This window comes from Nicotiana tomentosiformis, chromosome 3 (assembly GCF_000390325.3).
Source record: "Nicotiana tomentosiformis chromosome 3, ASM39032v3, whole genome shotgun sequence".
Taxonomy (NCBI): Eukaryota; Viridiplantae; Streptophyta; class Magnoliopsida; order Solanales; family Solanaceae; genus Nicotiana; species Nicotiana tomentosiformis.
The window spans coordinates 85129735-85143229 of NC_090814.1; the positions used below are offsets into that span (position 1 = coordinate 85129735).

The following is a 13495-nucleotide window of genomic DNA, read 5'->3' on the forward strand; positions in this document are numbered from 1 at the left end:
AGCACCAGTGCTGCATCAGTCAACAACAATCAGGGGAGAAAGCCCCCTTCAGAATGTCGTCATTGCGGCGGGGAACATTGGAACAATTAATGTCCCAATACACAGATAAATGCTCAACAGATTGCTGAAAATGAGCCAGATACCGACGACTCAGACGGCCCCGAACAAGTAGGTGCCTTCAATGCATTTGTTGGCTACATTCATGATACTTTGGCGGGAAGCAGTGTCGGTAACCCCAAGAAGAACGCATGCCCAATCGTCAAGAAAGGAAAAGGAAAGGCGGACGAGAGGCCTCCCATAAAACAAAAGAGGACCTTAATATTCGTTGACATGAAAGTAAACGGCAGACCCATTCGGGCATTGATAGACACGGGTGCTAGCCACAACTACCTGGCCTCAACTCAGGTACAACGCCTCGGTCTAGAAGTGCAAAAATGCAAGGGTCGTGTCAAGGCTATCAACTCTCCATCTCAGCAAGTGAGTGGAATAGCCAAAGAAGTGCTAATGAAGCTTGGATCATACAAGGGAATATTCGACCTACACATAGCTATCATCGATGACTTTGAACTAATAGTGGGATTGGAATTCCTCAGGCAGACCAACACTATCCCGGTACCATATGCCAACATGCTCCTAATGATGGGAGACAATGGGGCCAAACCCCGCACCATACCGTGCATACCCATGAAGATGGCCACTGGAAACATCACGGCCATGCAGTTAAAGGAGGGAACCAACAGACTTGAACCTACGGTTCTAGCTGCCCTCAATATCATCAAATAGACATCAGATCATTGGCGTCCAACAACTCATGGTGCCCCTTATAGTGTGAAGACTTGTCAAGCATTCTAAAAGGACAAGTCAGATCACTCAGCACAAGCGGGACTCTTGGAGCTGCTACCTGTCCCACAGAGACCTTGGGAAAGCATTTTCCTGAGTTTCATCACAGGATTACCCAAGGTCGAAAATCATGCAACCATCATGGTGGTAGTAGACCAATTTTCCAAGTATGCTACCTTCATCGCAGCCCCACAGAACATATCGGCAGAAGATACAGCTTGACTCTTCTTCTCTCATGTTGTCAAACATTGGGGTATGCCCAGCAACATCATCAGTGACTGCGACCCACGCTTCACTAGCAAATTTTGGACCCAACTCTTCAGTTACCTCGTATCCAAATTGAGTTACAACTCAAACCATTATCATCAGCAAACATATGATCAAACAGACCGGTTCAATGACATGCTGGAGGAATATCTCCACCAATTTGCAACCGGGTCACAAACACATTAGGTGAAGCTTCTGAATGCTGCTCAGCTGTGTTTCAATTCACAAAAGTGCACCCATACAAACAAAAACACATTTGAAATTGTTACCGGACAGCAACTGCTACTCCTACAAAATGTGAATGCACCAAACATGCCATCATCTCATCGAGCTGCCAGTTTCTCGATAGAATGGGAACAAACTTTGAAGATAGTGCGGAGCTATCTTGTCAAAGTCCAAGAGAGGGCAACGAGGTATGCCGAACAAAACCTTCGCTATGCCCAACATCAAGCAGGGGACAAAGTGATGGTAAAAACCCCGGGGCGGAACTTGTTTGCAAAGAGGACCCAAGATCCTCGCCTATTACAAAAATATATCGGACCCTTTTCCATTGAAAGGCGCATCGGGAAATCCACATACCAGCTGAACATACCAGTCTGGTGAAAAATCCATCCAGTCTTCCATGTCAGCCGCCTCAGGCCATTTCAGGAATACATGGAAGATCATTCAGAAAGATATCTCACAACACCGAGGGGAACAGACCTCCCAGCCAACAAGAGCCTGACCAATCATCATCATCCTGCAGGTAAGGCTCCGAGGACGTCGCCAACTCAGGTGGGGGAGAATGTCATAGGCTGCTTTCCATCATCGACCCATGACCCCTTGGACGCGCCCCGTGGCGTCCCGGCAAGCCTCCCAACGCCTAGCGCCACGGTCGGCCCCGTGGTCTCGGCAGCGCCAAGTGACAAGTGCGCATGCGCCTCTGTCGCCCCACCGATAAGCAGTGCCAGCGCCCAACGGCTGGCAAATGCCATTAGTGCCGCGCGCACCGACAATACCGCGCGCACAAACCATCATGTTGTCAAAAGCGCCGCAAGCACAGACAGTGCCCCGCACGCAGATCCAATGCCAAGCACCAGCGCCCAGCCACTGGCAGATCCAAATAGTGTCGCGCGCGCTCACAACAATGCGCGCGCAGACCCTGCTGCTCAAGACAAAGTTACTGCCATCGGACTTGCTTCCATAGAAGACTAATTCTTTTTTATTGTAATTATAGAGTAGTTTTACTTCATTCATTTTCAGTGTGCTTCTACAGCTTTCTTAGGTCAACTCATGTAACTTTGGTTTATTTTTTTTAAGCATTATTAAAGGGAACCAAAGCATTCAAACATTCAAGCATTCAAACAATTCTTTGTACTGGTGTCTCTTCCCCTCCCCCCCCCCCCCACACACACCGCATTATATCTTGTAATAGTTTTCATCATCATCAATACAATTATCAGCTTTCATCATCATCAATACAATCATCAGTTTTCATCATCAATTGCTCATTTTTCGCTGTTCAATTGCTCACGATATTGGTTTTTCCGTACGGCACTGACAATCTAGTCTAGCGTACGGAGAGGATCTCAGTTGGCGCATAGCAACTGCACTGACATCGATTGCTTAGCCTTACGTCGCCCTTCTAAGAAACTTCAGGAAGTCGCCGCGTAACAGTATATATAAAAGGTTCTCTTGAGTGTTATGTGCAAGGTCACGGGAGAGTATGGATTGCTCTCCAAGAAAAATTCTCTCCAAAATTGTGTGGTCCCAAAGTCAAAAAGAAATCCCTCCGTCGTGCTATTATTATCTGTTTAGTAAGTGTCATTGTATTGATAAAATATAATAATAAAAGAAGAAACAAAAAACAAAACAAAAAAATAAAAGAAACGTAACGAGAAAAAAGGCTAGTAATTTGTGTCAAAAACGTGAATTGTTGTAGGTGAGAATTGTTAAAGTAGGATAAGATGGAATCTTCATTTGTCTTCTTCTTTTCATTTCAATTGTGTAAGATAGAAAATTTACAAAAGTATCTAAAATAATTAAACTCAAAAATGTGTAATTAACTATAACTATGAGAATTATTTCACAAAACTAGACTTCCTAAGATTAGATAAAACTAGGTAAAATGTATTTTTATATTTTCTTTTGGGTAAAACAACGTCTCAAGAATAAGAAAGAAGAAATTGAAATCCTAATAGTCATGAAATCATATTTAAGAAGAATACGTGACTATTTTTTGTTAATTTTTAATTTTATCAAAAGTAAGATAAATCATATATACCTAGACAAACTTACCAATTAGTTAAAATAAATGAAAATATTTTTGTGATAAAATAAATCAAACGAGCCAAAAATAATTAAAACAGTAAATTAGATCCAAAACCGACATTTAATGACTAAAAGGTGCAAAATTTCGGGGAGAATCAAAAATCACATGTCTACTATGTAAAGATTGCATCAAAGGTGGAGCCTATACATTGAAGTAATACTCTCTATTAATTATATTGTTTTGCAATAGCACTGCAAGTGTTTATATAACCTTTTCTCTTTTGGTGATAGGTCTGCGGAATTTGGGAGAGCATATTTTTCAATTTGAAGAATATTTTGATGTAACTATTATGCGAAAATTGGATATATTCTGAGAAATACTCTATTTCATCTTTTCTTGCAATTGTTTAGATCACGAGAACAACTTTATTATCTTCACCTTATTTTCTATGTATTTCTATTACTCAATATATTTTTCTGATTAGGACCCATATGAAATATTAATATTTTGAACCCCAAGTTGTGTTAAAGTTGAGGTTTTGTTGCACGTGTGACAAATGATGCAAAACTTTGCCGATGCAGTGGGTAAAGTAGTTGAAAATCGATTTGCTCTTTCATTTCTTGAAGTGAAGATAAGTTTCAAGAAATTAGTACTCTTATGATATTCCTGTGATAGTGAATTACATTATTTTCTAATTTCTGTAATTAAAGTAAAATCTTTTGCTTTGTGGAGTTCTTTCTATTTGTTTATTATTATTATTATAGCTAACTTCTATTTTCTTTACTGTCTTTTTCCCTTCTAAATCTGACGTTCCTTCTACCTTATCTTTCCATTTTTTCTTCCATAATTACATTAATTAAAACATTATATCAAGGAAAAATGACGTTATTTATTATTAGACCAAAAAACACAAATATCTTTTTCTCATTTTTAAAATTGTTTCTCAACATTAACGCCCAACAATACGTGACTATACTAATAATATCTATACATAATTTAGTGTATATATATATATATGGTGACGTGACACTTCTCATTGACCAAGGATCCTATTTATCCTCTCTTTTTTTGTTGCATTTTTCTCCTTTTTTTATTTATTTAAATAAATTAGCTCACTAATGGCTTGAGGCTTTTTGGTTCCCCTAAAAGTACTTCGTTTAAAAACTCAAACCGTCACCTTTTTAAACCTTCTTCTAATGTTTTAAACTTTTTCCCGTCCCCATAATTACTTATTAATTAGCTATTTATTATTTTGCTTAGTAATTACGTGACACCAAAATCATTTTTCTTTTATTTTTAACTTTCTCGTCAATAAAGCTCAAAATCTCTAACAACAACAACGACCCAATAAAATCCCACTAATGGAGTCTGGGGAGGGTAGTGTATACGCAGACCTTACCCCTACCCCGAAGGAGTAGAGAGGCTGTTTCCGAAAGACCCTCGGCTCAAAAAAATAAAAAGACAAAATGACAAAAAGGAGACAATATTAGTATCACAACAACAATTATAGGATAAATAGGAACACCATGAAATCCAGAAGAAAGATGCAAAGCAAAGGGAGACAATATTAGTAAATATTAGTATCACCACAACAATCATAAGAAAAATAGGAACACCATGAAATCTAGAAGAAAGATGCAAAGCAAAAGCAATAGCTAGTAAATAGGACATGCACTGAAAAGCGAAATAGTAAGCCACAACATTGCCACTAGCTATCTTAGACAAAACCCTACATGGCTAGTCCCACAATGGTACGAAGTAAGGCACGACTCAACTACCTCCTAACCTACAACCCTAATGCTCGACCTCCACATCTTCCTATCAAGTGACATGTCCTCGAAAATCTGGAGTTTCGCCATATCCTGCCTGATCACCTCTCCCCAATACTTCTTAGGTCGCCATCTACCTCTTCTCGTGCCTTCCACAACCAGCTACTCACACCTCCGTACCGGAGCATCTGGGCTTCTCCTCTGAACATGTCTGAACCATCTAAGCCTCGCTTCCCGCATCTTGTCATCAATGGGAGCCACATGTACCTTCTCCCGGATATTATCATTCCTAATCTTATCTATCCTAGTGTGCCCGCACATCCACCGCAACATCCTCATTTCTGCTACTTTCATCTTCTGGATATGTGAGTTCTTAACGGGTCAACACTCAGCCCCATACATCATGGCCGGTATAACCACCGCTTTATAAAACTTACCTTTGAGTATCGGTGGCACTCTCTTGTCACATAGGACTCCAGATGCTAACCTCCACTTCATCCATCCTACCCCAATACGGTGTGTGACATCCTCGTCGATCTCCCCTCCCCCCTGGATAACCGAACCAAGGTACTTGAAGCTGCCTCTACTCGGGATGACCTGCGAATCAAGCCTTATATCCACGCCCTCTTCCTCTGTCTCAGCGCTGAACTTACACTCCAGGTATTTCGTCTTCGTCCTGCTCAGCTTGAAACCCTTAGACTCAAGAGCCTGTCTCCAAACCTCCAGCCTCTCGTTAACACCGGCTCGCGACTCATCAATCAGAACTATGTCATCGGCAAATAGCATGCACTATGGCACATCCCCTTGAATATGGTGTGTTAACGCGTCCATCACCAGTGCGAATAAGAACGGACTGAGTGCAGAACCTTGGTGTAACCCCATTACAGCTCAAAATCTCTAAATATATTTATTAATATTATTATTATTATTATTATTATATTACAACAAATGATACATTATTTGTAAACAATATTTAGACGAAATGAAATGCATATATATATATATATATATATATATATATATATATATATCCTATTTATCTTTTTTCTCCCTATTTTACATTTTTTCTTATTTTTATTTAAATAAATCAGCTCAATAATAGCTCGAGTCGTTTTGAGTAACTTTCCTCTTATTTAGACTCTAAATACTTTTCCTCATCTTCTCTTCTCTAATGTTTATATGAATTTGATTGAAATTCAAGAAGTACACGTATTTTATGACGGTTTGTTATCATCTACGTTAAATAAATTTTATATGTACCTATTTATTTAGTGGATAAATAAGAACCAATTGAAGAGTTTAGAAATTTCGCTATTGTCAAGCCAATACTCAATTATTTTACAGTAATGCAAGTAATAAGATGACGTCCGTTAAATTGATCAAGTTGGTCACGATGATAAAAAATTCGATTTGTGATATAATCAATTTCTATATATGCTTATGGATAAAAACTATCTATTTTATCTCAAGTAAATTCAACAAAATATTATTTAAAATATTATCCAATCAAAGCGTGTAAAGCGCAGAAAAATTCACTAGTTGTAGTAGGAACATATACATTCAAACTCAACACGAAAATTCAGATTCCATCCATCGTAAACTTAAGCTACACCATTCTCAATAGGCAATTGGCCATCGGTAGATTTTTCTGTTTCAAAATCTTGTCCTCCCCATTTACGCATACGCTCTGTCGTATCTTCCACCTGAAATTCAAGTTGTAATCGGTTACCTGTATAAATGGACTCCATCGTAAAACTTACATATTTAATTACATACTTTTACTACTAATAATACAAAAGTTGGAACTTAGCCAAAACGTTTAAATGGTTTAAATTAGCTTGCAACTTGAATGGAGTATAACATTTTCTGATAAACGGCTTGCAAAATAAGTTAAAGAGGTTGATAAACAAGTGTATGACCGAGGTTTATACTGATAAAGAAAGATTTAGTAGGACCATCAAATAGTAAATCGCCAACTCCATCTTTTAGTGGTGAAATGTTTTTTCATTTTTTTATCGATCTGTCGTGCGTTTCTTAAATAATTTTTTCAATATGTTTATTCAATTATTCTAAACAAAAAATATTAGTAGGATAATGCAAAAGCTTGAAATAATATATTGTTGCAAATTACATATTTAACCTACCTCTGTAGTCCAATTAGTCTTATACAGTATAATCAAGAGTACAAGGGTCTGCAAAGCTGCCCCTGCAATCATCCCCAACCAAAGTCCCTGCAAAACGTGTAATTAAATTTACCATAAATTCAGAGTTAGTGAAGCAATGTGAACATTAAATTGACAAGAACAGATACTTCCTCTTCTTCTCCACAAGAGGTATTAAAAATTAGGCCAAAAATTATGTCGACAACATAAGACAATCAAGCTTTGCTTTATCACATTGGTTTCATTTATTTTCCTCTCACAGAAAGGCTGGGTTTATATGCCAAAGTTTCTTATTTCGATGGTCTTGCCTAAGAAAATTAGAAAGTTTAGTTACCTTTGTTCCCAATTTTGCTACATAACCAAGAATATATCCAAGAGGGAGTCCAAAAAGGTAATAGCAACCAAGATTGATATAAGCTACTAAAGCTTGCCATCCACCTCCAATAGCAACCCCTGCAAGCAAGTAGGCACAAATAATATCATAAATCTTGGAGTTCTGAAGCAATATATTAACTGATTTTAAAATATTTAAAATGCATTTTTTTTTTTAAAGACATGGTAGAAGAAAATTTTGTTTGACTCCCAAAATAGTAATAGGTTAATATTAATTAAGTGGAACAGAGGGAGTACCTGATATTACGGGCTGAACACTATTAAGAACCATAGTGATTCCTAAAAGGAAAGCAAGACCACCAACAGCTTGTTGCATTTGTTTGCTGCTTGAAAAGATAATGGCCAGATGATTTCTAGCTACCAGTACAATTACCATGCATAGTATTCCAATTAGGAAGCACTGCAACACTGCTATATAGACCGAGTATTTCGTAGCTCTTGGATGTCCTAGCCCGAGTTCATTTGAGACTCGCACGCTGTTCGTTTGGAAGATAAATCTAAGTCAAAAGAAATAAAAGAGTATATGCATCTTTCTCTACATGTTTGCAGTGTGATATCTATTGTTGTCACCTCCACATTATATGACAAACTCAGAAATTAAGTGCAGGTCCGTTAAGCATTAAGACTTATTACCTCATGGCAGCATTAATTCCAATGAATAGCATGTTCTCCCATCCATTGATGTTCATGCTGTAAAACACAACATTTAACAACGGTCAAACATGAATTTGAGAACGAGTCAATAAATGGACGGGTCAATAACTACCCCAACCTTGAACGGGTCATTTGGGCTTGGGCCAAATTTAACAGCCCTACATAATAGGATGATTAATATGATGGAACAGGAACTTAGTAGAGTGTAACCTTACTCACCAAATTGAAATGGAGCCAACAGCTATGACGGCGTTATTAAGATGGCCAACAAGGAGGATAATACTCATCATATACCAGATTTCAAGGCATAACATAACAGCTGAAGCAATGGAAAGTCTAACAAATGCCCAAATCTCATTAAACGCCGCCCACGATAATCCCTTCCAACCATCCTTACACCAACCAACAACATATCCCAACTGCGCTATAGCAGTAAGCCAATTGGTAAGATCAAAGGCTATAGCAGCACCAGTAGTACCCCAACCAAATGTATAAATAAAGAGCCAAAGAAATACAGCGTGAACCAGCAAAGCCGCGAACCCAATCCCAGCAAGCACATCCACTTTGCTCTGAGCTTGAAGAAATTTAGAGGTCGGGAAAGTGATCGCAAGTGTAAACAATTGTGGGATGATTAACATAGTGTATCTTCCAGCGAGCTTAGCAATTGCTGTTTCTTGGCCCAACAATTCGAGGACTGGAGTTGCGAATAAGTAAATGGGCAAGAGAATGACACAAGTTGCTAGTAGAATTATGATGGAGCGTTGCATGTAAACACCTAACATGTGAACTTGCCCTGCTCCATAGGCCTGTCCACATAGTGTTTCCAGAGCACTCCCCATTCCCAGCTGAAAATATAGCAAATTGGGAAGTTAACAACAACCCAGGCTTCGATATTATTCAATCGTTTAACTATATTACTACTATATAAATCCTCCGTTTTTCTATACTTTATATCACAGCACCTATGGACTGGACACAACGACGGATGTAAAGGGTAAGTTATAGGTTCAATCAAACCTAGTAGTTTTGACTTAGATTTTGTATATGTGTCAAAGATTTACTACCAGAAAGTAGGGATAATTGATTTTGGATCCAGGAAATGAAATGAATTGTGGTAGAATTACGAACTCAAACTCATATAAACTTCAAATCTTGCATTCGTCTCTGGACAACAGTTAAAACGTAAGTCTACATTAGACATGGCAAAACTATCCTAAGCTCCAACTATTATGGCGCCGAATTTAAAATTTTATATTGATTTTTTAGATGGGCTCAAGCAGCGGCGGATCCGCCCCTTTAGGAAAGAGTGGCAAGTCACCCGCTAAGATGATAAATTTTTTATATACCTATGTTTAAATTTTCTTAAACTGGGCTAAATATTTGATCATGTCACCCATAGCCGTAAACTAGACAAATGTGTCATAACTGGTAGATCTTTTTGAAAGTTTTTCTCGTCTGTAAATTTCAAGTTGGAATTTATCTTGAACCTTGTCCGACTTTCCCTTTTCTTTGTGCTTTTTATTTCCTTTTGTCGTGGTGATTTTCCTTTTCGGTTACCCCTCCCCTCCCTCCCAATTTTCTATTTGTCGTTTTATTTATTTTTTATGTTTTTCTTTTTTTTATTCTATTATTTTATATATGTAGTATCTAACAAGAACACTCAAAAAAAGAAACTCCAAAACTTTAAAATTATATAAAATAAGCATTCCTCTTAATCTTATATTTATTACTTTTCTTCTTTCAAATCTGAAAAACTTGGGTCTTAATGGGAATTTTGGATTGAGAAAAAAAAAAGTCATCTTTTTATTATATCATAAAAATTTGTGTTACTCTATGGTTATTAAATAAAATTTAAATCTCTTTACTATTAAATTATGATGAAAATTTCTTAAGTATTACTTAAACAAATATGAGATTTATGATATTGATTTTTGGGAACTTGTAGTTAATTTAATTTTATACTTATGGGGTATAACTCATCTATTGAAGATACTTTTAAATTTTCTTATTCTGATTGAGGTTATTCCCTTGTTGAAGATGTTATCTTACTTATGTAAATTTATTTTTAATATACAGAAAAAGATATAATTTTCTAGTTAAAATATTAATTTTACTTATGTTATTGTAATAAAGGTGTGATTCCTTATTTAAAATGCTAATTACGTTTATTTTTTTATATTTGAGATGTAATTTTTTTTATTTTTACAAATAAAAAATGCCTATTAGGTTGACCTAAATAAACTAAAACAACAAAAAGAAAAAAAATAAACGTTTCTAACAAATTCCGTATTAGTCATTACAAAGTATACATTAATGGAAATTATGGCACCCGTCACCTTCAAATCTTAAATCCGGCTATGGGCTCAAGGACTTTAGATTGGCAATAAGTTACTTTCCAAGATTTGCACTAATGTATGTGCTACTGCAGCACTATCACTTTATCAACAATTAATCGTTTCTCTGCTAATTGTTTTATCAACATGTTTTTGCATGTAGTAGTTTTTAAGTAAGAGTAGAAGGGAAACAGAGAGCAAACCATGAAGCCAAAAGAGAAAGTACTAATGACAGTCTGCGCTATGGAAATAGCAGAGAGGTCAATATTTCCAAGATGCCCAACAAAAATATTGGTAAGGGAGTTGACTCCATATTGGCATATTATATTAAAGGCTATAGGACCTCCTATCCTCCACAGCTTGACTGTCTCTATGCAGAAAATTGCCCACCAATCTTTAAAACTCTTTGCCGGCCGGTAGTCTCCATCGGCGCCGACGAGCTGGTTGTAGTCGCCGGAGTTGCCATTGAGCAACGGCGTCTCCATTATAGCATATGCTGTTGTGAAGTAAAGACTACTGCACTTCAAGTTACACTAAACATTCAAATGATTTTTCCACTTCCCTTATTAATAAGCAACGAAATTATAAGGTTGACTAGGCCACGTCACTCCACCAAAGATCAGTAATGGGTCCCTTCTCGTTATTTAACTACTATAACTAACAAGAGATATATAAAGAAATCTCAGACACTTGTTATCACACTGTTAATAATGCGAAACAATTTTTAACTTTGTACTATATGATTTTATTCAAGCATTTTTAAATGTAAAAAACTATGATTTATAGTACCTTTATTAATTTCTTACAAAAATAAATGCGACTCAATCTCAAGCTAGTTACGGACGATAACTTTAATTTAACTTCTAATTATGTATAATCTATTTTGAAAGTATAAAAGAATCAATACAGAAAGGAATATTAGATATTAAGACAAAAATAAAATTTAACTTGTTATTAACGGAGAAATAGGTAATGAATAGAAGTCAAAACTAGAATAGTAAGAAGTTGTTATTGTGGCAAAAACCACGAGTCAACCAACCCCCAATAGTACATGGTTTAATTATGGTGCGTGCAACTCACCATTCCACAAATCAACACAACTACCTTTCAATTCATTTTGGGGAAATTGGATAATTGGGACACAGTCATAATTACAAAAAAAAAAAAAAAAAAGAATCTTAGTATCTTAAAACATACCATAAATAATTAAAGTATGAACATAGGTATTTTGTTTTCATCTGTGTATATTTAAGCGTCTGTTAACATATTAGTTTGATAATAAATTAAGTAAACAAGGGAATATAACGGTGGCATATTATGCAGATAAGTAAAGAATGGGGAGTGACCAACCATGAAAATTGTACAACCAACGAACACCCACAAGAGCTTTCTGGTAAGTACAAGCAAAGGATTTGAGAGAACCACGTCGCCAATTGCCAAAACAGAACAAGTAGTTAAATGTAAATTATTCAGCTTTTTCAAATGTATACTTTTTATGGAAGGAGTAAATAAAGTATGACTGAAACATGGGTAGACAACAAATTGAAGCATATATAAAATGAAATGGATTACTTCATTAGTAATAAGAGGTGAAATTTGAATTGTTTACTGCTTATTAGGAAAACACGTAGAAAAAAAGTAGTATAAAACAGTAAAAGCGAATAATAGGAAAAATATAATATTGTATATACTATTGGAAAATTTAGGTAAATTAAACGATAGAATTATACATTTTTCAAAGTAACAAAAAATTAGCCCATTAGAGTTTCACAAGTGTATCTTTTGGTGGATCTTTGACAAAGAGAAGTATATTAGTACATTTTTAAGTTGCCAACTCTGTAGCGGAGTTGCCCTTGCGCATGAAAGTCATTAGCCCGTAAATACGGCAACTACGTTATTGCTTTCTCCGATTCATTTGCTTGTTTTCTTTTTAGTATATTCTAAAAAGTGCTTTCTTTTTAAGTATAGAAACAAATTAATTTGAACATTTTATTTTATCTTTAATAAAAAGTCTTTATAGCCATTATTCTTGGGTGAATGATACAGTTACCCACAAAAATAAAATTATTTACTATTACCTACCAATTTATTTTTCTACCCATCAAACTAATTACATTTCCTACCCATAGTAGTTTTTGTGGGGAATTTTCTCTTTTTTCTCCAATTCTTTTTTATTTCTATGCTTCTTTTCTTTTTTTCCTTTTTTTCTTTCTTTTCTCCTTTTCTTTTTTCTCGTTTTCTTCTTTTTTTTTTTCTTTTCTCTTTTATTCACTTATTTTTACCCAAATCGTATTATTGTTATTTTTACCATAACTTATTTCACATTCAAATTTGACTCCTTCTTTATATTATTTTTTTCTTTATTTCTTGTTCCCTTTCTAATTCCGCGTGATTGTCATGCAAACATTGATCTCCTTCCCTACAAATATCAGTACACAGTCTACCATTAGCAGTAACACAACCAGGTATGGAGCAAGAAAACTTATTTTACGACTACCAAATCTCCATATATACTAGTTAGAATAGAAATGATAATAAAATATCGGAAAATGTAATAAAAATATAAGTAGCAAAAAAGACTTCTAGTACCATATGATACCAATATGGTATACATGTATACCAACAGAGTATATGATTGCTCTAGAATATTGCTACAACTATCTGCGACTATACTACTGTACCAAAACATGCTCATATTGCAAGCTAAATATTCCCAAAGCAACTTGCTCATTCTGTATACTAACAGGGTATATAGTTGTATGAGGTCATTTCAACAATTGCCTATAACTATAAAAACTATTACATAATACACATAATCTATGTCCA

At 35.9% G+C, this 13495-nt stretch overlaps 1 protein-coding gene across 1 annotated transcript; it reads right to left on the reverse strand.

The window, feature by feature from the left end:
• Positions 1-6585: 6585 nt before the first annotated feature.
• On the reverse strand, positions 6586-11242 carry LOC104107061 (protein DETOXIFICATION 35-like). Its single transcript, XM_009615762.4, has 7 exons — positions 10873-11242; positions 8556-9181; positions 8316-8372; positions 7920-8158; positions 7624-7742; positions 7272-7358; positions 6586-6830 (listed from the first exon to the last, which is right to left on the reverse strand). The coding sequence occupies exons 1-7, from the start codon at positions 11152-11154 to the stop codon at positions 6729-6731; spliced, it is 1512 nt and encodes a 503-aa protein (XP_009614057.1). The 5' UTR covers positions 11155-11242; the 3' UTR covers positions 6586-6728.
• Positions 11243-13495: the final 2253 nt, after the last annotated feature.

Excerpts from the sequence above, each read along its gene's own strand:
- LOC104107061 (XM_009615762.4), bottom strand. The coding sequence starts at position 11,154 with ATGGAGACGCCGTTGCTCAATGGCAACTCCGGCGACTACAACCAGCTC. Across the intron at positions 9,182-10,872 it reads CTTTCTCTTTTGGCTTCATG|CTGGGAATGGGGAGTGCTCT; the intron begins GTTTGCTCTCTG and ends CTATATTTTCAG. Across the intron at positions 8,159-8,315 it reads GGAATTAATGCTGCCATGAG|CGTGCGAGTCTCAAATGAAC; the intron begins GTAATAAGTCTT and ends CCAAACGAACAG.